Source organism: Galeopterus variegatus, unplaced genomic scaffold (assembly GCF_000696425.1).
Source record: "Galeopterus variegatus unplaced genomic scaffold, G_variegatus-3.0.2 Scaffold977, whole genome shotgun sequence".
NCBI classification, from domain to species: domain Eukaryota; kingdom Metazoa; phylum Chordata; class Mammalia; order Dermoptera; family Cynocephalidae; genus Galeopterus; species Galeopterus variegatus.
In genome coordinates this window covers 395,122-417,411 of record NW_007727088.1, presented here as the reverse complement: position 1 = coordinate 417,411, position 22,290 = coordinate 395,122, and the positions used below count along the sequence as shown (strand labels likewise).

Here is a 22,290-nt window from a genome sequence, read left to right as displayed (position 1 = left end):
TTCTTTAAATCACATCCTAATTATATTTTCTATTTAAATAGAGCAATTAGTAATATAAATAAATATTTGTGCTTGTCTGTTTTAATAAAGAGTTTTACTTTCATTTAAAGAGACATAATTACAGGGGAGAACATACTTATCTTTATTTCTCATTTAATAATGCCTATGGGACATCATTTCTGGGGTGGCAAAGCCATAACCACCACCAACACTATGACAGCTAACACTATTTACAGTTTACATGTTTATAGTTTAAGTCCTAGTAATGGAATAGAGTCCTGTAAGGATTGACCTTATTAACCCAAATTTACAAAACAATAGCAAATGTCAGGCCAACTTAGACTATATTTTTAAGTTGCCTTTCTCCTATCAAAGAATCATCAGAAAATATTTTATATGATATGACTTGATCATTTATTATGTGCATAACCAATATAATTGTATATCATCTAATGTATATATATTTTGTTCCTGGAGAGTCTCAGTTGTTCTGTTTTCTCCCCATTGTATCAGTGGCATTTATTAGTCAAGAAATGGTGAATGCAGTCAGAAATAAAGCAATTTTCACATTCAAGAAAGGTTTCAAAATCCAGAGCAGAGAAAGCCAGACATTTTTTTGTCAGAAAGCCAAAACATTTTTGATTTTTAAAAACAGGCTTAAGAGAGAATAGATTTTGGGAGAGTTCCTGAAAACTTGGCTTCATGTACCAGGTTCTATGTGCTAAATTGGTATAAATTTAGATAATTTATACCATGAGCTCTACAGAAGGTCCATGTCTAATATGACTGAGGGAGATGTGCAGGGTTTCTAGGATTCTGCCCACCACAGGGGAAGATAAGGTAAGTAGCTAAGAGGAGAGAAAGAGAGGGGGACTAGCAGACCTGAGAAAGAACAGAGATGATTCCGTTCGTGTGGATCAACGATCGTAAACCACGATGGGACCTCAGATATTAGCAGTGGATATAGTGAACAGGTTGACATGCAAGATCTGGATGGATAAGCTACACCTGAGCAGGGTCCAGCAAGAGCAGTGGACACTATGGGAGACACTCCCTGCCAGGATCATACATCAGCACCCCTGGACCCAGAACATCTCCACAGAACGGAAGACAAAGTAGAATGAGTAGAACCCCGTACTTGAGCATGTTTAAAAAAAATTATTTTAAAATACAAGGAACTGGAGAGACCTCTGATCAAGATGGCAGAATAGGTGGTCCCCAGCGTCACCCTCTCGCACAATCAACCAATTTACAACTATTAAAAAGCAACGACTGCTGGGGCCGCTGGAGCTCAGGGGAAGAGGAGGAGAGACCTACGGAGTTCATGAAGGTGGGAGAAGCCATGATGACAGAAAGAAAGGACAGCTCTGACCATTTCAAGCCCCGACATTTCAAGGCTGGCCTTAGTGAGCACATGGAACAAGAGCTGGCAAAAGCCACAGCTGTGCCCTTTGTATGAAGTTGCTTGGAGGCAGCAGGGGAAAGAGGGCCTTGATAGCCCCCAGGCCAGCAAGACCACTATCAGGGTTCCCACGGACCCCCATAGAAGGTAGGGGCCATAGACAACTGAAAAAAGGAGCCACTCAGAGGCTGGTGAGTCACCTCAAAGGACCAGCACATGGCCCATCCCATGGGAAGTGTTTGGAGTGCAGGCAGTGGGGGAGACAGGCCCACCCGGGGAACATTGGGGCACAGCATGGACAGCAGATCTGCCCCCCAATCAGCACAGGACCACTCAGTGGAGATAGGTCAGGAGAATAGAACTGCAGGGGGTGCAGTTTGCTGAAAAGACTTAGCCCCAGACCACAGTTTCCACACAACCCAAGTGTACTGGACCTCACAAGACCCGGAAGTGCTTATGAGGTCAACAATTAAACCCTGAGCTGCACAAAAAAGCCTTCCCCAGAGAATCAGCAGCAGAGCTGTAATTTAGCTCAACCACAGAGCTCAAGTGCTGGTTCCCACAGGAAGTTCTCCCATTTTAGAAGTAAGCAAATGACAACAAATTAGTTCCACTGCAGAGTTTAAGTGCTGGGAATAGCAAATAACCCAACACAGAACTGAAAGATAAAACAAAAAACACACATATCAGAGACAAAGTTCTGATATTAACCGGTAAAGGTCTAACACCACCAAAGGTCTATAAAACCTTGAAGGACCAGAAAACACCCAGGCTCCCTAGCAGGGATGCGGGGAGGGCCAAGGTCCTTGGCCCCACCCCCCACTTCTGCATCTGGCTCACCAAGGACCACCAAGCCACTGCTGGAAGTGCCCCAGGCTCCTGAATGGGGGCTGGGGGGCTTCAAGGACCTCAGCCATGCCCCTCTGACATCAGCATCCAGCCCAGTGACAACCACCAGGCTGCTGCCAGAAGCACCCCAGGCTCCCAAACTGGGACAGTGTAGGACCGAGGGCCTCATTTGTGCCCCCTGACATCAGCATCCAGCCCAGCAATAGCCAACAGGCTGCCTCTGGAAGCCCCCTGGGGTCCCCTGCTGGAATGAGGGGGGTGCCACAGGCCTCCACCATGCCCCACCTTCCCTCCTTCCTCCTCCTTGTACCCTATCTCCCTCCCCTCTCCCTTCTCCCCCTCCACCCCAACTGCTCCACAACAACATCTTAAAATGTAAAAAAAAATAATAATAAATTTAAAAAAATAGAAGGAACTGAGTTACATAAAGAATGGCATGATTAAATCTATTAGCAGAAGTAGGAACCAGATAATTTCAGTTAACAAAAAATAGTTTTAGATTATGTGGTATATACATGATGGAATACTACTCAGCCATGAAGAAGGATAAAATCCTGTCATTTGCAGTAACATGGATGAACCTGAAAGACATTATGTTAAGTGAAATGAGTCAGTCACAGAAAGAAAAATGCTGCATGTTCTCACTCTAATGTGGGAGCTAAAGAAAAAAGTTGAGCTTATAGAAGTAGAGAGTAGAATAGTGGTTACCAGAGGCTGGGAAGGGGAGGTAGGAGGGAGGATAGAGAATAGAGAGAGGTGGGTTAATGGATACAAAATCACAGCTAGATAGGACAAGTAAGTTCTAGGGGTCTTCAGTAGCGCTAGGCACCTATAATTAAAATAACTTATTGTATGTTCTTAAATGGCTAGAAGAGAGGAACTCAAATGCTCTCATCACAAAGAAATGATAAATTTTCATGATGATGAATATGCTAATTAACCTGATTTAATCACCACACATTATGTACATGTATTGAAATATAACTCCATTCCCCATAACTATGTAAAATCAATATGTGTCAATTAAAAAATAAATAAATTTTAAAAAATAGTTTTAGCTTTACATATTGGAGTTTTGTAACTATGTGAAGTTCAAATTTGCAATACAAACAATCCCTGATCACAAAGAACTTATGACTTTAGTGAGACTATAATACCTAAAAGTGTTTTAAAATAACAGCCCAAGATTGCAATAAAAGGGATGTTGGCGACAATATTATTGTCTAAATGAAAGTTATGCTTTTCAGAAATGACATTATTTGGCCTCCCTAATATCTGGCATAGCTGACTCCTCTCTGCTCCTTGAAACGCTGATTTTCCTTGATTTTGGTGACTCCAAGACTGGCTTCCTCGCTTTTTCTCTGATTCTTCTTTTCCTTTGAATGATCCTCTTACTTTACCTTACATGATCCTGTACTTAGAGTTCTTACCTAGGCTCTCTGCCTTTCCCACCCCAGTCCCTGGGGAATCTCATGCATGCTCATGGCTTTCACGATCATCTATGACTGCTTGGCGCCAAATCTAAATCTTCAGCCCGTTTCTCTCTCCAGAACCCCAGACTCACCTACTTAGTTGTCTCTAGGATAATACTGCACTGATATCCCAAAGCCCATAAAAATTGGTATTTCCAATCTCATCTCGCTATGGTACAGTGCCTGGCCTCAGATAAGTGCTCAAACATGTATTGTAGATGTAATGCATTATAATTGCCTATTTTTCTTGTCCAGCAGACTGTCAATAACTTAAGAGCAGGGTTAGTGTCTTTCTCAAAACCTGTTGCTTCCCCAGGTATCCATCGCTTAGTAGATGCTTCAATGAATGGTTTCTGAGTCAGGGAGGGTAGAGAATTATTGCTTTGGAATTAGAGGAGTGAGAGGTGGCCGTAGGATTGGGATGTCAGGGAGAGAATTTATGAAGTGTACTAGTTACTATCGTTGCATAGCAAATTACCCCAACACAGTAACTTAAAACAACCATTCATTTTACTTGCAATTAGGGAGTCAGAAATTCAAGAAGGGCTTGTTGGGATGATCCTGGGAAGTTGACTAGGGCTGCAGTCTGTCATCTGAAGGCTTGACTGGTCTCAGGTATGTCCTCCCTGTCCATCAACTATTCTAGAGCTCAGCTGGGCTGTCCACCAGAGTATCTATTTGTGGTCTCTCCAGTATGGGTATTTGGACTTCTTGTGTGATGCCTGGCTTCCTCCAGAGTAAGCATTCCAAGAGAAGCAGGTAGAAGCTACACGGCTAATTCTCACAGAACCTTGGAACTTATGCAGCAACAATTCTGCTGGATTCTATAGGTTAAAGGCTAATCCCTATGGTCAACCCAGACTTAAGAATAGGGACCTAAACGCCACCTCTCAGTGGGAGGAGTGTCAAAGAACTAGAGGAAATGTTCAAAACTGCCACCCAGGGGCCTGAATTTTAGTTAAGTTTTGTCAGATATATATACTTTGAGTCACTGTCACATTTTAATGGGCAGAGAGAAGAGCTAAACAGGATTCTAGGAACATACAAACTTATGGGAGAGAGAGCTGAGCCACAAACAAGAATAATCTGGTTTGGCAAGAGTGTAAGGTTTGTGGAGGGAGGCCTGGGAAGTGAACCTGGAAAGACAGTGGGGCCTTGCATGCTAGGCTAAGAATTTGGGGCTTTATGTTATTAGCAGTGGATAGCCCTTGACATGCAGGAGAGAGGCATGATCAAAGCAGTATTTCTGAAAGAAGAATCTGGCATGGGGGTACAAGGTAAATTGGAAGGGCTGGACTATGAGCAAGGAAATCATTTAGAGGGCTGTAACAGTAATCTTAGAGGGGATGGGGCCCTGCCTGAGTCAGGGAAGCAGAATTTAAAATGGAAAGAAGAAATGAATAGGAGAGTTATGTGAAGGAAAAATTAATGAGACTTGACCCATTGGTTATGGAGGGAATCTTGCAAGCGGGAGGGTTATCTGCTTCCTATGGAGGCAATACAATATAGCTCAGGTTTCCTGTGCTGGTGGCAATCTGAAGAAGTCTTCACCTCCTAAGGAAGTAGCTCCTGCTCCTACATTTGACATCTAATTAAGATCAATTAATCTGCATCCAAGCAATATAATATGTAACAGCACGGTTTGAAATTAAGAATTACAATAGTTAGCAGAAGACATTAAAGGGAAGCTGTTTTCAAAATTTCTCCCTTGTCTCTCCTCCCTGTCACCTGCTTAATAAATATCATATGTTAAATCTTATATTAGATACTACCATAATTGTGAATTTCTTCATATTTTTCTTTATGAAAACCACTCAAGAAAACAGAACATAACAATAACATCAAGAACAACCACCACCACCACTTCAACTTTGTACTATCTGGCATGTTACCCTATTTGAGAAGAGCTCCTGGCTTCCCCTGTTGGTAATCCATATTTCCATTGGTGTGAACAGGCTGAGCTATGGAAATCACTCACTGTTTTCAATTTATAGTCCATTCCACATCTTTGAAATTAAGTTTACATCCAGTGTTAGTAGATATTCATTACCTTTCCAAAATGCCATTTTAAAAACTGATTGCTTGGGAAATAGATGGCAAAAAAGGGGACATTTCACACTCAGATGGTTGACCCTGTTCATAAAATGCTACATTTAGAAGATCTGCTATATTTATGGTGTATACCGCTACTTCTACTAGTGAGCCAGGCTGACTCTCCTGGGCTTCCTTGCATCCTTCTCTTTTAAAATAATCTTTATCTTGTTCGTAGAGTAAAGCTTTTGTGTTCTGTAAAATATTATGCATGCTGACAGCAAGACATAAATAATGAACCATCTAAAGCAACATTCCAGCTAGCTAACACAATTTGAGAGGCTTATTTATACTGGAATTTTCAAAACAACACAACACATGAAAAGAGGAGAAGAAACAACTCACTAGAAATGAAAAAATAAGAAATAAGCAAGTCTTTCTTCACAAAGAACATCCCATATATGGATGCCTGTGAGGCTCAGAAGTGACTCAGTCCTAGTAGGTTTGAGCCCCATCTTCTCTGAGGTCTTTTCTTTCTCCCAAAGAAGTAATAACTGGTATATATATAGAGAGAGATCTATAATGCCTTTCTGTTGGGAAAATGAAAGTACTTTCAAAACAATGTCATAACATTGTGATGGAGGAAATGATGGCAGGTTTTATATTACCCCCATCACACAGGTGATGGAGGCCCTGATAAATGGAGTTGGTGGCAAAGTCACAAATAGATGCCAGGCCTTCTGATGTGCAGCTAGGACTTCAGTAGTTAAATGAAAAATATGCTCTTGGTTTGCTCAGTCCTTTCTCATGTTTTAGAGAGAGCCCTTCTCACCGCTTTTAACCCCTGCTCATTCTTGCACAGACAGGCATTCCCCCACCCCCAAGAGAGAGGGTTCCTGGCTCAATTTTTAAATGTAAATCTTATATTGCAAAATAATATCACAAACAATAAGTGCTAAGGTCAAAAATTTAAAAATTCAGTTGGCTAGTCAAACTCATTAGCAACAGAAAGTAAAATGTTGGTTGCCAGGGGTTGGGAGGAGGGGAAAATGAGATCACTATTCCATTTGTATAAAGTTTTAGTTATGTAAGATGCAAATGTTCCAGAGATCTGTTGTACAGCATTGTGCTTACAATGAACAATAATGCACTGTACATGTAAACATTTATGAAGGCAGATCTCGTGTTATGTTTGGTTGGTTTTTTTTTTTTTCCACAATAAAAAAAAAATTTAGTTGGAGCATTCCCCCTACCCCCAGCAACAACAACAACAGCTTTCTGATTCTAAACTGATCTACTGCAACTTTGGGAAATGTAGTGGTTCATTACTGTTTGGGGGTCATATGCTCCTTATGACATCTGATAAAAACTATAGATGATCTCCCCAGAAAAATGCACATTCACAATTACATGGGCTCCTGAAGCCAGTACCATCTTTAATGGTTCTGTGAATGCCTTCCTTAAGAACCCAATATAAGAGGAAGAGCATGGTTGCGTTACTGTGTGACTTTGAAAAAAAACAATTTCTCAGCGCTAATTTATCTGTAAAGTGGGAATTATATCCTTGAATTGAGGTTTTTGAGGAGATTAAATGCATAATGCATATAACGCATTTAGCAGTGTCTGGCATGTTTGGTACATGATGATTCTTTCCCCTTATGAGATATTTAGTGGAGAAATGACTCTGATGTTTGGAGCAAGCATCCTGAAGCTGATGCTCAGGCCCACATCTACCTGATAGCTTAAAATATTATGCCAGAGGGTAGATTGGGACAATAAATCAAGGACTGGAGCCTTTTAAAGTCTAAATCATTCTGGTTTACCCTGTTAGCCAAATCTTTTGACATTCTTTGTACATTATGATGTTTCCCCATGGTGTGAATCCCATCTTCCCAAGATAGAATGCAAACCTCCCACACTTCTTAGTTTCCTTTGCTTCCAGGGTGCAGTCCTGTGACTTAGATTCTGCTAATCAGATGCACACACGGAGATGTTGATACAGGAATGATATATGTGAGGAAGCAGGTGGGGTGCAGGGCAACCATTTTGCAGGCACAGATGGTGGGAGAGGCAGTGTGGCTCTGGAACCATCAGGAGCAGCAATTTTCCTTCCCTGCCAGTTCTGCATTGAGGTTCTGGGGATTGTTCTTGCAGATTACTCCAGAGCCTGTTTCTTCAGTTCTTCCAAAGACTCAGTAAGCATTCTAATATTTTTTTTAATAAATTACTTCCTACTTAAACAAGACAGAATAGATTCTGTGACTGGCAACTGCTGTGGCTTGACTGCCCCTGCCAAAACTCATTGAAATTTGATCCCATTGTAATAGTGTTAAGAGGGTGAGAAATAACCATTATGATATTTGAAAGGCAGGGCATTTAAGAGGTAATTGGATCATGAAGAATATGCTGTTATGAATGGATTAATCCATTCATGTTGTAACGGGTTATCATGGGTGCAGACTGGTGACTTTATAAGGTGAGAACATGAAAACTCTCTCGCTATTCTAACCATATGACACCCTTTGTTTCCACGGGACTCTGTAGAGAGTTCTCACCAAGATGAAGCCCCTTACCAGATATGTTCCCTGGACTGGGGACTTCCCGGTCTCCAAAACTGTAAGACATAAATTTAATTTCTTTATAAATTACCCAGTTTCAGGTAATCTGTTATAAGTGTAGAAAACATACTAATACAGCAACTAAGAACTCTGATTTTCACAATGCTGAAATGTCCCACCATTTTGTTTTGTCAGCCTCCCTGCCTCAACAATTCTCTTGCATTATTCATTTAGATGTTTTTGGAAGGCAAATACTTGGGAAGAAACTACTGTGAGCATAACAGAGTGATAGTGATTTGGAATACAGTTTTCATGCAATTATTATATTAAAATGAGAGAATTTTCAGGAACAAAGCTATCTTACTACATAAATAGATTTTCCTTCTCCTAAAATATTTTGGGTCCTTTTAATCAACCTATACAAGTCTTAGACTGATTGGATAAACAAAGACTTGATTTGAAGTCACGTGGTGGCAATAGTCTCATTAATTCATCCAATAAGTATTTATCATGAACTACTGTATGCCAGATATTTGCTAGGTGTTAGCATAAATAAGATACTGAATGAGTGAGATATAGTGTGCTCTTGCTCTCAAGACCCTCATAACCTAATGGGAAGACAGAGAGACAATTCCAACATAGGGTGGTGCTAGGATCTGTTTCTGCCAGAACCGGAAATAGTCTTTTTACTGTCAGTTCACTCCTTTTTTGAAAAAAAAGTATTTAAACTCCAATAGGAAGGATCCCTTCTTACACTTGAAACATTTAATGTTTTCTAAAATTTTGTGGAAGCAACACTCTTACTGAGGTCAGGAATACATCTTTAAATTTAGTGTCACTAATGGCCTTTGGATTGCATTCAGATGTCTCATTCCCACCTAGACTGGGTGACCAGTGGATTCAGGTTGGCATACCTGTATTTCTTAGGGTTCCTTGGTAGCAAGCGACAGCTGCTGACTGTAGCTACTTCAATCAGAAGAAAGTTTTATTGGTAGCTCCAAAAATCAAAGGAAAAGCTGGAGAATACGAGTTGGAAAATTATTGGAACCACAGCAGCTCTGGATCTAGTTAATGGGAGCTAATTGACAGTCTTGTCTAGACTCTGCTGTTCCTGTGTTACTCTTCTCAAGATTCAAAGTACAAGGATAGCCTACTCCTGGACTATTGAGGTCAAGACTGCTCAAAAGGAAGTAGGTAATTCCTTAAAAATAAATTGGGATGCTCTTACCAAAGCAAGCAGAATGGATATAGAGCAGCAAGATTCCATGTATGTCCACCTTTATGATTATGCTCCAAGTGTGTAGTTCCCACGGCACTCACTAAGGACATTTTCTGAGATAGAAATTGGCTGATGTTGCTGCTCATAGTGTTGTTCCCGCTCGAAGTTAGGCTACTTGATAAGGGCAAGATAGGAAAAAATTATTTTCCTTGAGTAAGGAAAAAGGCAGAAGGAAAAAATTGGGCCACTGAGGGTTGGAGTAGTAGTTTTCAACCTTGGTTATAATTAGAATCACCTAGAGACTTTTGCTTTTTAATTATTTATTTTGAACGTATTTTAGACATTCAGAATAGTTGTAAAAGAAGTACAAAGAGTTCCCTATATCCTTCACCCTGCTTCCCCTAATGATAACAAAATTATAACCATAATATAATGATCAAGAACAGGCAGTTAACAATGGGACAATATTATTAACTAAACTAGAGGCTTAATTCAGATCTCACCAATTTTTCCACTAAGGTACAATTTTTGGTTCCAGAATCCTATCCAGGATCCCTCATTGTATTTAGTTGTTACTTCTTAGTTTCTGTAATGGTTCCTCACACTTTTCTTATTTTTCATGACCTTGATACTTTTGAAGATTACCAGTCAGTAATTCTGTACAATGCCCCTCAATTTGGGTTTGTCATGTTTTCTCATGATTGGAGTGAGGTTATGCATTTTTGTCAAGAAAACCACAATAATGATGTGTCCTTCAAAGCAAGGGGCTCAGGATGTTATTACTCATGACGTTTACATGGTTAAGTTGGTGTCTGCTGGGTTTCTTCACTGTAAAGTTACTATCTTTCACTTTGTATTAAATATCTTGGTGGAATTACTTTGAGTCTATGCAAATCCTTCTCTTCTCACACTTTTGCCTGAACCCGAAATAATTATTGCTGTGGTATTTCCCTAATGGTGATTCTCTATTTTGCTCTTCTGATTTGATTGGTTAGCACCAGGATTTAACAAGTTCCCTAAGTGGGAAGTGGTTGATTTTAGGGCTGAGGCAGAGAAAATACAAAATGAGCCTGGAACAACTCATGGTGCCACAAATTGAGGAAATACTCAAAAACAGATGATTTTGGGGGTGGAATCTAGGTGTCAGAAGTTTTTAAAGTTCCAGGAGTGATTCCAACGTGCAGCTGAGTTTGAGAATCAGAGTACTAGAGCAGTGCTTGTCGAACTTTAATGTGACTATGAAGCCCCTGGGAATCTTGTTAAGAGTCTGACTGAGTAGGTCTGGGACAGGGACCGAGATTCTGTATTTCTAATAAGCTCCCACGTGTGTTTATTGGCAAACCACACTCTGAGGGGAAAGGGACCAGATGACACTATTTCCTCAAGTACAAAAAGCCTTAAAAATTACCCCTAGGGTTGCAAAGTGGCTCATGGCTGGGGAAAGAGTTGCTATTTGTTCGGTTACTATTCAACATCATCTTATTTTCTAATTAGTCAGGTGGGGTTAGTGGTGTATGGAACTTCTCACCACGCAGTGTAGACAGAGTCAAGGAGACTACTCTAAGAATTGAAAATGGGAAATGAAGTTGTTTGGCTCTGAAAGCAAACCTCTATAATGAATAAAAACAAGTAAATGTGCTTGCTTTTCTTCTGTTTCCTCAACAGGCAGAGAGTACTGAATAAATCTTTTGGAAAAATGAAAAGTGATAATAACAACATTTCATGCTGAAAGCATAACAACGACAAAAAAAATCCCAGATGCGAATATCCATCTTGGAAAGAAAAAATGCCAAAAATTGGAGTCTTCTGTGGGAAATAGGTCATCATTTTGAATTTTGTTTAAACAGAATCCTCAAGGGAACATTATCCTCAATTCTTTTTGTGTATTAGCTCAGTTTGTCCAGCTGTTTTTAGAGCATGCATATTACTATCCAGCTGCTGAGCTGCCTTTGTCTCTTCAAGGTTGTTGGTCTCCAGGGGAATAATAACAAAGAGGTCCAAAGAGATGTGAACTACAGTCAATCAAGCCGATTCTAACTACCTTCTATAGAGTCATGCACATTTATCTCATAAAATGGCTCTATTTTCTTTAAATTAGGATCACCTTCAGTAATTCTCAATCTTTAGGACCCTTGATATTCACTTGGGGTGATCCTTAAAAACTACAGATTCCCAGACCTTCAGGTGTGGCCAGGAAACCAGCATCCCTTGCTCCCCTCTTTATCTGATATGGGTGTTCCACATATAACACATTGAGAAACATTGATCTAAGAGATCAAGTAGGCAGCATACTTCCTTTTGGTCCATCACAGGTTTGTTTTAATTTGCTAACATAGATTAGTTTCCCATCCTTCTCAACCTCTAGGTCACAGAACCCAACAGCTGCAATTCACGTTATTACCCTTCCTCGTCTGTTCTTTTGGTACATCATTTAAAAATTCTTCTACTTATCTTCTGGAACTTTGTACTGTAACTGTAACTCTTCCTTTCTTAGAGACTAAAACACAAACAAAAGTTTGGGAGGCAATAAGGGCTTTACCTACTGGCTGGATAGTCAGAAACTGCTATGATCTGTATCCTACACCCTAAGATACAAATCAGAAACCCCTAGCTAGGCCACCTTAACAGCTACCTTTTGATCAGTGTTTACTCTGTCTCAAAATTACACTTCATTAGTCAAGGGGGATCAGGAAAATCAATCATTAATAATGATAATGAAAAAAATCTACCAAAGGTGGATAATGTCACCTTCATAATCCAAAGAAAGTCTGATAATTAGGATTTTATAGTGCATTAAATAGTCATGAACATACTTGTGATTTTGCAAAAATATTCATTCTGAGTTTATGATGTTCTAATTTCATGTATGTAGGAAAGAAGGACAATTGATTTCAATTTTATTAAATCCTAAACCTAATGCTTGGGAAAAATATCATGACATTCATAATAGACTAAGGATGGAATGACTTGTGCTAGAACATTCTCCCTCTGACAGAGACAGAGCTTGACATTCACACCAGGCCCCATCCATGCAGCAGAGACTGACAGAGACAACAGAAACTCCCAGAGGCAATGTCTTCCATCACTTAGGAGAACAACATAGAAACCTGGGGCAAGTGCTCAATCACAAAACAAAATGAACACCTACTGGGTGTCCAGGGGTGCTTGCCCCTGAACCAAACACTTGGGAAGAAGTCCAACAGAATGTATGGAGACTGCTTACCTTGGAGTAGGCTGACCTTGTCCCTTCTAGTCTATAGGGCAGTCTTGTTCCATCATGTGAGGCTACACTATTGGCTTCCCAGGAGTTATGATGTCATTTAAATTTTTCTGGCTCCTGCCTATGGTGACACTGCAGGGAAAAAAAAAGACACTCTTTCACACCCATCTCTGGTCCTGAAGTCTCCAATATTAGGGACATTTGTGAGAAGTTATTTTGGATGGGGTACTTTTCTGGCCTCCAAGGAAGATGTTTAATTAATAAGATAGGAAAGCTGAACTGCGGGATTTAAATTGATCAAAACTGATTTTGGTCTAGTGGTGTGGCCAAACCCCAGGATTTATCCATGGGCCTAATTGAGATATTTTGGGGGAACTATTCTGACTTTCTGATCATCTTCTGTTTATTGAGTCATCCTTTGAGTTTGCCCAGTTCTGGTCTGGAAACTCAGCCTGAATTACAGTCATATTTGTCTCATAGGCAGGTGTGGAGATGATCAAGTATAGTTTGGAAACTGCAGGTTTCAAAGTAGAGTGTGAAATCCATTTAGTAAATCACAACTAGCATCTTTATTTTCAATAAAATAAAGTTAAAATTTCTGACTGCTTTGTTATGGGAAGGATATGTATTGTTCCATAAAGTTTTATTTGTATTTGTATGTACATATGTGTGTCATGAGTTGCAATGTGAAATATATTTCTTATTGGGGGTTATGGTTTAAAAAGTTCAAGAAATACTGATCTAGTGCTTGACTTTGATCTGTAGGGATTAAGAGAAAGAACGTTGGGGCCAAACTGTTCAAGTTTGAATCCCGACTCCATCACTTGCTAGCTGTGTGACTTTGGGCAAATTACTTAACTTCTCAGTGCCATAGTTTTTACATGTTTCACAAATGTGATATGAGAATAATAATAGTAGCTCTCTAGCTTATTGAGTTAATATAGGAATTAAGTAAATTAACATTGGGAAATTGATTAAAACTTTGCCTAGCACATAGTAAGTGCCTTATAAATGTTTGTGAAACAAAAAATCTGTTCCCCAAGTATATTCTTTTACATATTGAATCAAGACAACAAAATTTGTGCCCTATGGATATTTAGAATCTAGCATATAGATATGTATTTGAAAAAGTTGTCTGTTCCAAGTGGCATTATATTGGATTGCTTAAAAAAGACTACCTGGATTTAAACCACAGCTCCACCACTTACTTGCTGTGTGACCTTGGGCAAGTTATTTTACCTTGCAGATCCTCAGTTTCTTAATCTACAACGTGGTGCTATAGAGTCTATATCAAGGGTTGTTACCAGGACTAAATGAGACCATCCACAGCAGATGCTTAGGGCTCAAGCAATAACTGTTATCATTCTGACCCTTAGTAATTCAGAGCATGTCATTGCTTCTTTTTTCCCGATGCACTGAAAGGCAACCCCTCCTCTTCTTTTATGTGAATGACTTAGCCATCATTTCAGTTCAGCTCTGGTGAATCAACCACATAGGGACTCAGAAAAAGACCAATACTACTGAATAGGAAAGTAATTGTAAGACCCAGGGTTGGATTCAGACTGCCCCACTGTGCTCTCTCTTCAGCCTCTCTCTCATAACTTAGCTTAGTTACTAGTCTTGTCCTTTTGCCTCAGCAGGTCTTCACATCCCTGTGGATAATTCTGAAGTGTCATAATGCAAGCCTGAGAGCCAGAGTCCCTTTTCAGTATGGCTGTCTGTGGCAAGAGGCTCACATCATATTTTCTTCCCCTTCATCCTGGGGGCAGGAAACTGATCAGGACGAAGCTTGCTGTCTAATTTGATGAAGCTTTGTAGATATTGGTATCTTGTAAATACCGTGATAGCATAAAAGTGCTCATTAGATGAAGGGGCTTTCAAATTAAGTCCTTCAGTTCTTAAGGACCTTTGGCAAAGCTGTTCTGGCAAAGTGAAATCTGAGATTCTTGAGGACTCCTGAGTTTGAGGACCTGCTACTGTTTTTCTGTAACTCCCCCTCTCCTGTCATGGCACATTTTTTCCTGTAGCACTTACCACAGCTTTAAATCTCTCACTTGATCATAAGCTCCTCAAGGGCAGGGGACCTGCCTTATTCATCTTTGTATCCCCTGCAAGCAAGCAACTGGAACACATCTCAATCAATGTCTGTGGAATTGAAGCTGCTTGGATTTATAACGCAGGTCACAGTGCCAGAGCTCAGAATGCGACTAGAGCTGAAGGCAAGTGAGGAATCATTTATTTCATTTATTTATTTCCCACTACTGAGCTGAGTGCTGGCTTCAGAGGAAATTCAAGTCACACCAAAGGCTGCATTGTCCAGCCCCAGGGAGGGCCTCAAGGTGCCTTTGCTGAAAGATCTTTCTCTTAGTTCTGAGAGGCAAGGAAAATGCACCGGGTCCTGCATCTTGCTGGTTTACAGTCCAGAGCTGGAACAAAGTAAAATGGAAATGTGAACTCTTTTCATCTTTCCAACAGCTTATGTAGAGACAGGCAATGATTAGGGCTTAGTTCTGAGAGGCAAGGAAAATGCACCGGGTCCTGCATCTTGCTGGTTTACAGTCCAGAGTTGGAACAAAGTAAAATGGAAATGTGAACTCTTTTCATCTTTCCAACAGCTTATGTAGAGACAGGCAATGATTAGGGTCACAGAGCCCTTTCTAATCCAGCTTGGTCCTAATTAAATACAGGGGCATAATTTATTTTCCTCCCTTTCAAATGCTACAGGTCTTTGACTTAACTTTTTAGTTTATAAACAGAAATGAAGCCAGAAAACAGTCTTTTGAAAATTCTCCTTGTGTCAGGCCAGGCACTCTGCTGATGCCTTGTGTATATTTGCTCTAATCCTGCCCATAGCCAGGCAAGACCGATATTAATGTCTCTATTTACAGTTGAGGAAACTGAGGCCCAACGAGCTTAAATGGAAAACAAGGAATTGGAGATCAGCTCCTTTTGGATGCATTCATCACACCATGAAGTCTCCCCTTTCTCCTCGAGCCCTCTGGCGGGTGCGGGTGCGTACGTGCGTGACTGTGCGGATGGTTCCTTTCCCCCTATAAAGACCTCCTCCTCCTTCTGGTCAGTTTTCTCGATTCCACTTGTCTGAGACAAAGTCCAGTTCTTCTCCAAGGTCTCACCACCCCCTCGCCGTCTCCCTCTGAAGTCCCAAGGACGGCCAGCCACTCCCTCGCTAAGTTTGGAGTCCCAGCCCTTGGCTCCGATTCCGGGCTCCACTCCCTTGCTCCAGGGACCCGCTCCTGGTCCTCGACCCCTTGGCCCCAGCACTCGGCGGGACAGCACCGCCCGCGCCTCGGCCCGCCTCCCCTACCTGACGCCCGCGCCACCCGGGGCGCTGCAGCCTCCGCCCACGGGCGCGCCTGCCGTGCCATTGGCTCCCCGGGCTGCCCGTCTCCTCCGCTCGGTGCCGGAGGCAGGTTTTGCCGGAGAAGCCGCAGTCCCCGCGGCTCGGACGCCGCGCGGGAGGACTGTGCAGCGCAGGTCGCAGATCGCAGACCCGAGCGGGCATGTCGCCGCGCGCTGGAGCCCCCGTCTGCCGCCGGACTCCGGCGGCTGCTAACTTGGCTGCGGGCTCCTGCGGCCCCGCCGCGGCCATGTAGTCGCCGGCGGGGCTGCCCGTAGCCCGGGAGCGGCAGTGCTAGCAAGCCGGAGCCGAGCAGCCCACGGCTTTCCCCCGAGGCGCTGAGCGCGCGCCGCGGCCCCGCCGCCCCTCGGGCAGCACTTTGGGTCCGAGAGGTCGTATAACTTCGTATAATGTATGCTATACGAAGTTATTACGCAATGGGAAGAAGAGGAACATGGAAACTTCACAGAACCACAGAATCTCAGAGTTAGAACAGAGCTTAGTGATCATCTATTTGGTCTTCCCCTTCCCAGATTCTCCTTCATCCAGAATACTCTCTAACATAATCCCAGAAAGTGGCCACAGAGGATTGCATAAACAATTCCAATCTCAGGGACCTTACTACCATCTCCTGACATTTTCTTTTTTATTAATCAGTATAAATTTCTTTATTAATGCTTAGCTAAAATCTGTCTTTCCCTTTTCTCTAGGGACACATAAAATCATTTTAATCTTTCTTCCAAATAATAGTCCTCTCAATATTTAATGGGCTGTCCTATTTCATCCTGTGAACGTATGTACAACAATGCCAACGAGAATGAAGTCTGCAAAAGGTCACGGCATTTCCACATCAAGAAAGCTATTAGGAAACCAAAACAGTTGAGTTCCATTAACACGGAAGAGACAGAGCTATCAAGTGGGTTCCCTTCAACCACCAGCTTCACTGGCTTTCTTCTTTTGATGTACCTCAAACTTTCTCCTTTCTCAGTGATGGATCTGTCATCCATCAGGTTGTTCAAGTTATAAACTATTGTTCTCTTACCTTTCACATACAATTCATTACCTATGTCCTAAATGTGCCTTGAATATATCCACTTATTTTCATCTTTACTGCTGCTATCCTAGTCCAAGCTACCATCCTCCTTTATCTAAGCTTATTCTAATTTTCTAGTGGCTAGTCTAACCCCACTTCCATGCCTGCCTGCCTCTATTCTAAATTGCAAATCAGATCACATCAAACCCTGCTTCAAAACCTTCAAAAGCTCCCGCTGCCATTAAGACTGAGACCAAACTCCCTAGCACAATTTTCAAGGCTCTGCCTCTCCTATGCGGAGGAGCCGCGCCGCCCGCACCCCGGGACAGCAGCGCGTCCCAGGAGGAGCAGGATGAGGAGGTGAGCCCGACTTCCCCCACCACGCCCCTCCGGGGCCCGCTGCCGGGCGACCCCAGCTCCCTAACCCGCGCGCTGGCGGAGGGCAGGGGCGCTCGTGGCATGGAGAGGGGCGGGACCCCAGGCGCGCCGCCCTGAGCCCGGGGTAACGACAGTTAGGAGCCTCCCTGCGGGTCGTTGACTTCCCCGCGGCTGTTACCCCGTGTGTGTGTTTACATGTGCTGACTGATGGTGCGCTTTTAAAATGTCGAAGCAGCAAACTCAATGTCCGTATCACCTCCGGTCGGTCTGTGAATGGGTGCGATGTGCACGCCCGGCATGTCCCTACAACTGAGATGCGACCTTTCAAGTGAGCGTTGCTTCCCACCGAAGCGCTCGAGCGGAGGGGGAGTGTGGTGATGGGGAGGGATGGTGCGTTGGGGCTGGGGGGCTATTGGGGGCGTAGCTGCACTGCGCGGTCTCAGTGGCGCGGGCCCCCCAGGATCGCCCGCTGGCGGTTTTGGCGGGTCCCCCGGGCAGCTCCTCCAGGAGAGGACTCCCTGCGCTCGGCCGGCGGCGCAGACGTGGGCGCCCGCAGCTCCCATTCCAACTTGTTTCCAGGGTGTCCAGGTGAGCGCTCGTCACCGAACCGAACAGGGAGCGTCTCACCTTGTTTGGGGGTACTGTGTCCGTCCTAGTTTCCAGGAAGGATGTTTGTCCAGGACTTGCATATAGCTTTAGTGTGCTTCCGGCTGTTTCCTGCTTTTGGAGGACAGTTAAGGAACAGTAAGGTTCTTCATGTCTTCAAGAATGTTTGCTTTGGACGTTTCGTGTGGGGAAGTCATCTTGCTCAGGCAGGGCCAAAAATAAAACGTCACCCTAACATAGCCTCGTTGTAAAATTAATTCCTCAGTGCCAGAGTGGTATTTTTCTCATCTCTGATGGGGTTGGCTTCAGTAAGTAATTGCCTTTGTCCCTAGAAAAAGCAAGCTGAGGCCAGTGTCCTGGCAGAAGTCCCTTGCGTCCGTAGCCTCGAAGCAAAGATTGGATCTGGCAGAAGATGAGAAGAGGCAAGTACTAGCCTCGTAGAGATGGAGCAAACCTTAGTTGGTGGTGGCCAAGCAGTGACCGTGATCCATGCCTGAATGCTCTCGGAGATTCTAGACAGGTGTCTGGAGACCTGCTTTCTAGAACTGTCTCTGCTCCTGAGTTGTGAGACCTTGGGTAGGTCCTTTCACTCCTCTTAGGTTCAATTCTAAAATCTATAAAGCGAGGAACTTCACAGTAAGGTTTATTTCCACACAAATACTCCTCTATCTGATCAGGAATTTTGGATGGATGCATAGTTCCATTTTGATCCTGGTAAGAGGGTGGGAGGAGTTTGCTGAGTGCCACACCCACCACAGAACTGTGTCCTGGCAGAGAGGTGACCAAGCCCTGTACTATAAGAAGATGCCAGACATGGCCCAGGTGTTTGCCCTGTGACTTCTGCCTTAACTTTCAGAGATGAGCACACTGTCCCTGGGAAGCTGGGGGTATACCTTAATTATTTACCACTAGATTCTAATTTAGTACTGCTACTGGTAGACAGGTTGCCCTATGTTTTCTGTTTAGCTGAGAGTGTGCTCAGAGGTAAGTGACGTGGTCTTGCAGATGGGAGTTATTCTAATTTAGTACTGCTACTGGTAGACAGGTTGCCCTATGTTTTCTGTTTAGCTGAGAGTGAGCTCAGAGGTAAGTGACGTGGTCTTGCAGATGGGAGTTAGGGGCGGGGAGGAGAGTTGGGAACTTTTCCTTTTTTGATCCTGATTCTGTAGTTGATTTATTGCCTGGCCTTGGGGTGACGGTGTTTTACTTTCTTGGAAGAGGATATAATCATAGCTTATTTCACAGGCAATAAGGTGAGGATGGGTTGATTGAAACAAGTTAGAAAGTGGAATGACTAAATAATAATTGATCTCTACTGGCGAAATCTCAGAATTGGATGTAAACTGATATGGTATTGCAATTTATTGTATAACTTAACCTGTGTCAGGGGAAGCTGGAACTTGTCCAGGAGTGAAATCTTGCTCTGAGAACTTTAAAGTGAAACTAAAACCATATAGTTTTTTCCCCCTTCAGGAGTAGAGAAGTGATAGCCTTGATGAAAGGGGTTGAAGCCCAGTGTGCATTTTGTGTTTCCTACACTGGCAGTGGTATGGTGCAGTGGATCTTAACCTTTTGTGAGATTGTGGGCCTCTTTGAGAAACCAATGAAAGCTCCCTTGTCCCTCTCCTCAGAAAGTGCACACAATTATAATTATGATTTCAGAGGATTCTGGAATGCCAGGTTACAAACTGTCAGTTTAGTGGAAAGACCTGGGTTTGATTTCTAGCTCTGCCACCCTGACGAGGTGTGTAATTGTGGGCCATTCAACTTCTGTAAGCCTCAGTTTTCTCACCTCTTAAATGGGAATAATAGCAATAGAGTTGTTAGACATTTTACACATGCCATCTAATTTAATTCTAGCACAGTAGCTAACATATAGCATTGAGTTCCAAGTAAACAGTAGTAAATATTAATTTTTCAAGTTCGTTTGTGACAAAATTTTGGGAAATGGAAGTACAAGGTTGGGCTGTCCTTCTATTAATACATAGTTTTTATGCTACCTATCTTCAGAGAATCTGAGGCTGTCTATTCAGTTTTCTCCCATTTTATTAGTATAAGCTGGGAAACAGTTTTTGTCTCAGATTGTATTATTAACAAGGCACCGTTAGTGTAGTGTTAGTTGTACTATACAAGGCATTGAGAATAAAACATTAAAAGGCTTAAGGTGCAACTCATAAAGTGGAAAGAGGTTCATTTAGTTTTTAAAAATGTTATGTCTAGCTTGGGAGAGTCATTATTTTCCAAAGTTTTTTTTTATAGTAACTTATTGCATTAATTTTTAAAAAACAGCAAAATTTGTTTCTAGTGTATTATTGCAGTGTTAATTTTTTGGCAACCTTGTTAAAGCTGTTTTCATTATGTCTAGTAATATCAACAGTGTTTGACCTATTTCATATTTTATGCTGTCAATATTTGTGTAAACTTACAAAGCCTCATGCACTTAAATCAGCCCTTTAAGCTTTGGTGTCTTAAAAACAATAGTTTAACATAGCAGTGATCGTAGTTTTTATGTATTTAATATCAAACACATGAGAATTAGAGGTGGTGCATGACTTTTTAATTTAAAAAACCACATCTGACTTCTGCTTCTTACCCAAACCTGTGTATGTTGAGGATAGTACACTGCATTTCTGATAGTTAAGATGATCTAGATTGGAGGTCAGTTGCCCTGACAGTATTTCTGAGATTTGCCTTTAGGCATTCTGCCTAGTCCCTTCCCAAAGCACCTTGTGATGACTCTAATAAAATACTTGGGTGCTGTTTGGTAATTGTTGGTACACTTTGAGAGCAAGAATTTTGTGTTTGTACGCTTAGCACAGTGCCTCTGATATGTTGGTAGGGTCTTGGTAAATTTATGTTGAATGAGGAAAAAAATGACAACTCTGAAAACAGTTGCATATTTGAAGGGTGACTGTGCGTGTATTCATGTATTTTGTCTGTTGTGAATTATGACACTCAAACCTCTACACCTCTAATCAAGAAAAACCTTGTGGATAACAGCGAAAAACATTAGGAACAGTTTTTCCTGGTAAATTTTGAACAGAATGAAATCTCTGAGGATCCACTCAGAACGCCTTTGAGAGGACATGCATGTGAACTGTTGTTAACTGCTTTTCCCTATGTATAGTAGGACTGGAAACTTTCAGGGATTCTTAGAATGGCAGAAGAGGGCTTAGTAGTTGGAAGGATTTCCAACTCAATATATACAACCCATATATACTCTGCTACGCTAAGGGATTTGTTTTATTGGTATAAGTTGGCAAACAGTTTCTCTTATTAACAATGGCCACAATTATGGGCTGTCTTTAGACTGTTCTTTATTAAATGGTGTATGAGTTTGAGGACTGCTTTTAATATCATTTTGGGTGTATGTGTGTGGGGGTCCCCACATGGTAGTAATGCAGTAGATGAGTTTCTGGTGTTCCTTGCTTAAGAGAATAAATAGCAAAAAGCAACCATGAATTCAGCAAAGCTTTTCATTGAATTTATATTTTATTAATCACAGTAGCTACATACTTTGAAAAGACAAGTAGTGCATCAATCTTGGCATATTTATTATTTAGTCTACTTTTTGACTTAATACTTCAGTAAGAGCCATGAGATGAGAAAATCAGTCAACTAATATGTATTGAGTCTGACTCTCTGAGTCAGGGTCTGTCCTGGGCACAGAGACCTCATGGAGCTTCTTGTCTACTGGGGGAAACAGTCACAAAATGCATATTATTCATTAATCGCTTTCAAAAGTGGCAAATGGGGGAACTGTCTGTGAAGGAGGGGGAGAGAGCACTGAGCAACTTTCAAGTCTCTGAGTCAGGGTCTGTCCTGGGCACAGAGACCTCATGGAGCTTCTTGTCTACTGGGGGAGACAGTCACAAAATGCATATTATTCATTAATCGATTTCAAAAGTGGCAAATGGGGGAACTGTCTGTGAAGGAGGGGGAGAGAGCACTGAGCAACTTTCAAATCTGGAGGTTGAGGGCTGCCTCTGTGTAGTGAGGAAGTGAAGTTTGAGCTGGGACGAGCAGGTGTGAGATGGGGTAGGAAGGAGGTAGGAGTGAGCCAGGTAGCAGGAGGCCCTGAGGTAGGAGAGAGCGTGGGGGTGTCCGTGGCTCTGAGAAGAATCGGGTTGTTTGGCGTGGAGGAGAGGAGAGCATGGCATAGGA

General features: G+C 42.2%; 1 protein-coding gene across 1 annotated transcript in view; it reads left to right on the top strand.

Annotated features, from left to right (window-relative positions):
• Positions 1–16,904: 16,904 nt before the first annotated feature.
• Positions 16,905–22,290, top strand: part of LOC103591494 (microtubule-associated serine/threonine-protein kinase 4-like) — a gene marked incomplete at its 3' end in the record, with an annotated part of 269,334 nt that continues 263,948 nt past the window's right edge. The window contains exons 1-2 of the mRNA XM_008573969.1: positions 16,905–17,025; positions 17,372–17,502. Coding sequence (XP_008572191.1) covers positions 16,905–17,025; positions 17,372–17,502 — 252 coding nt within the window. The remainder of the gene's footprint in view (positions 17,026–17,371; positions 17,503–22,290) is intronic.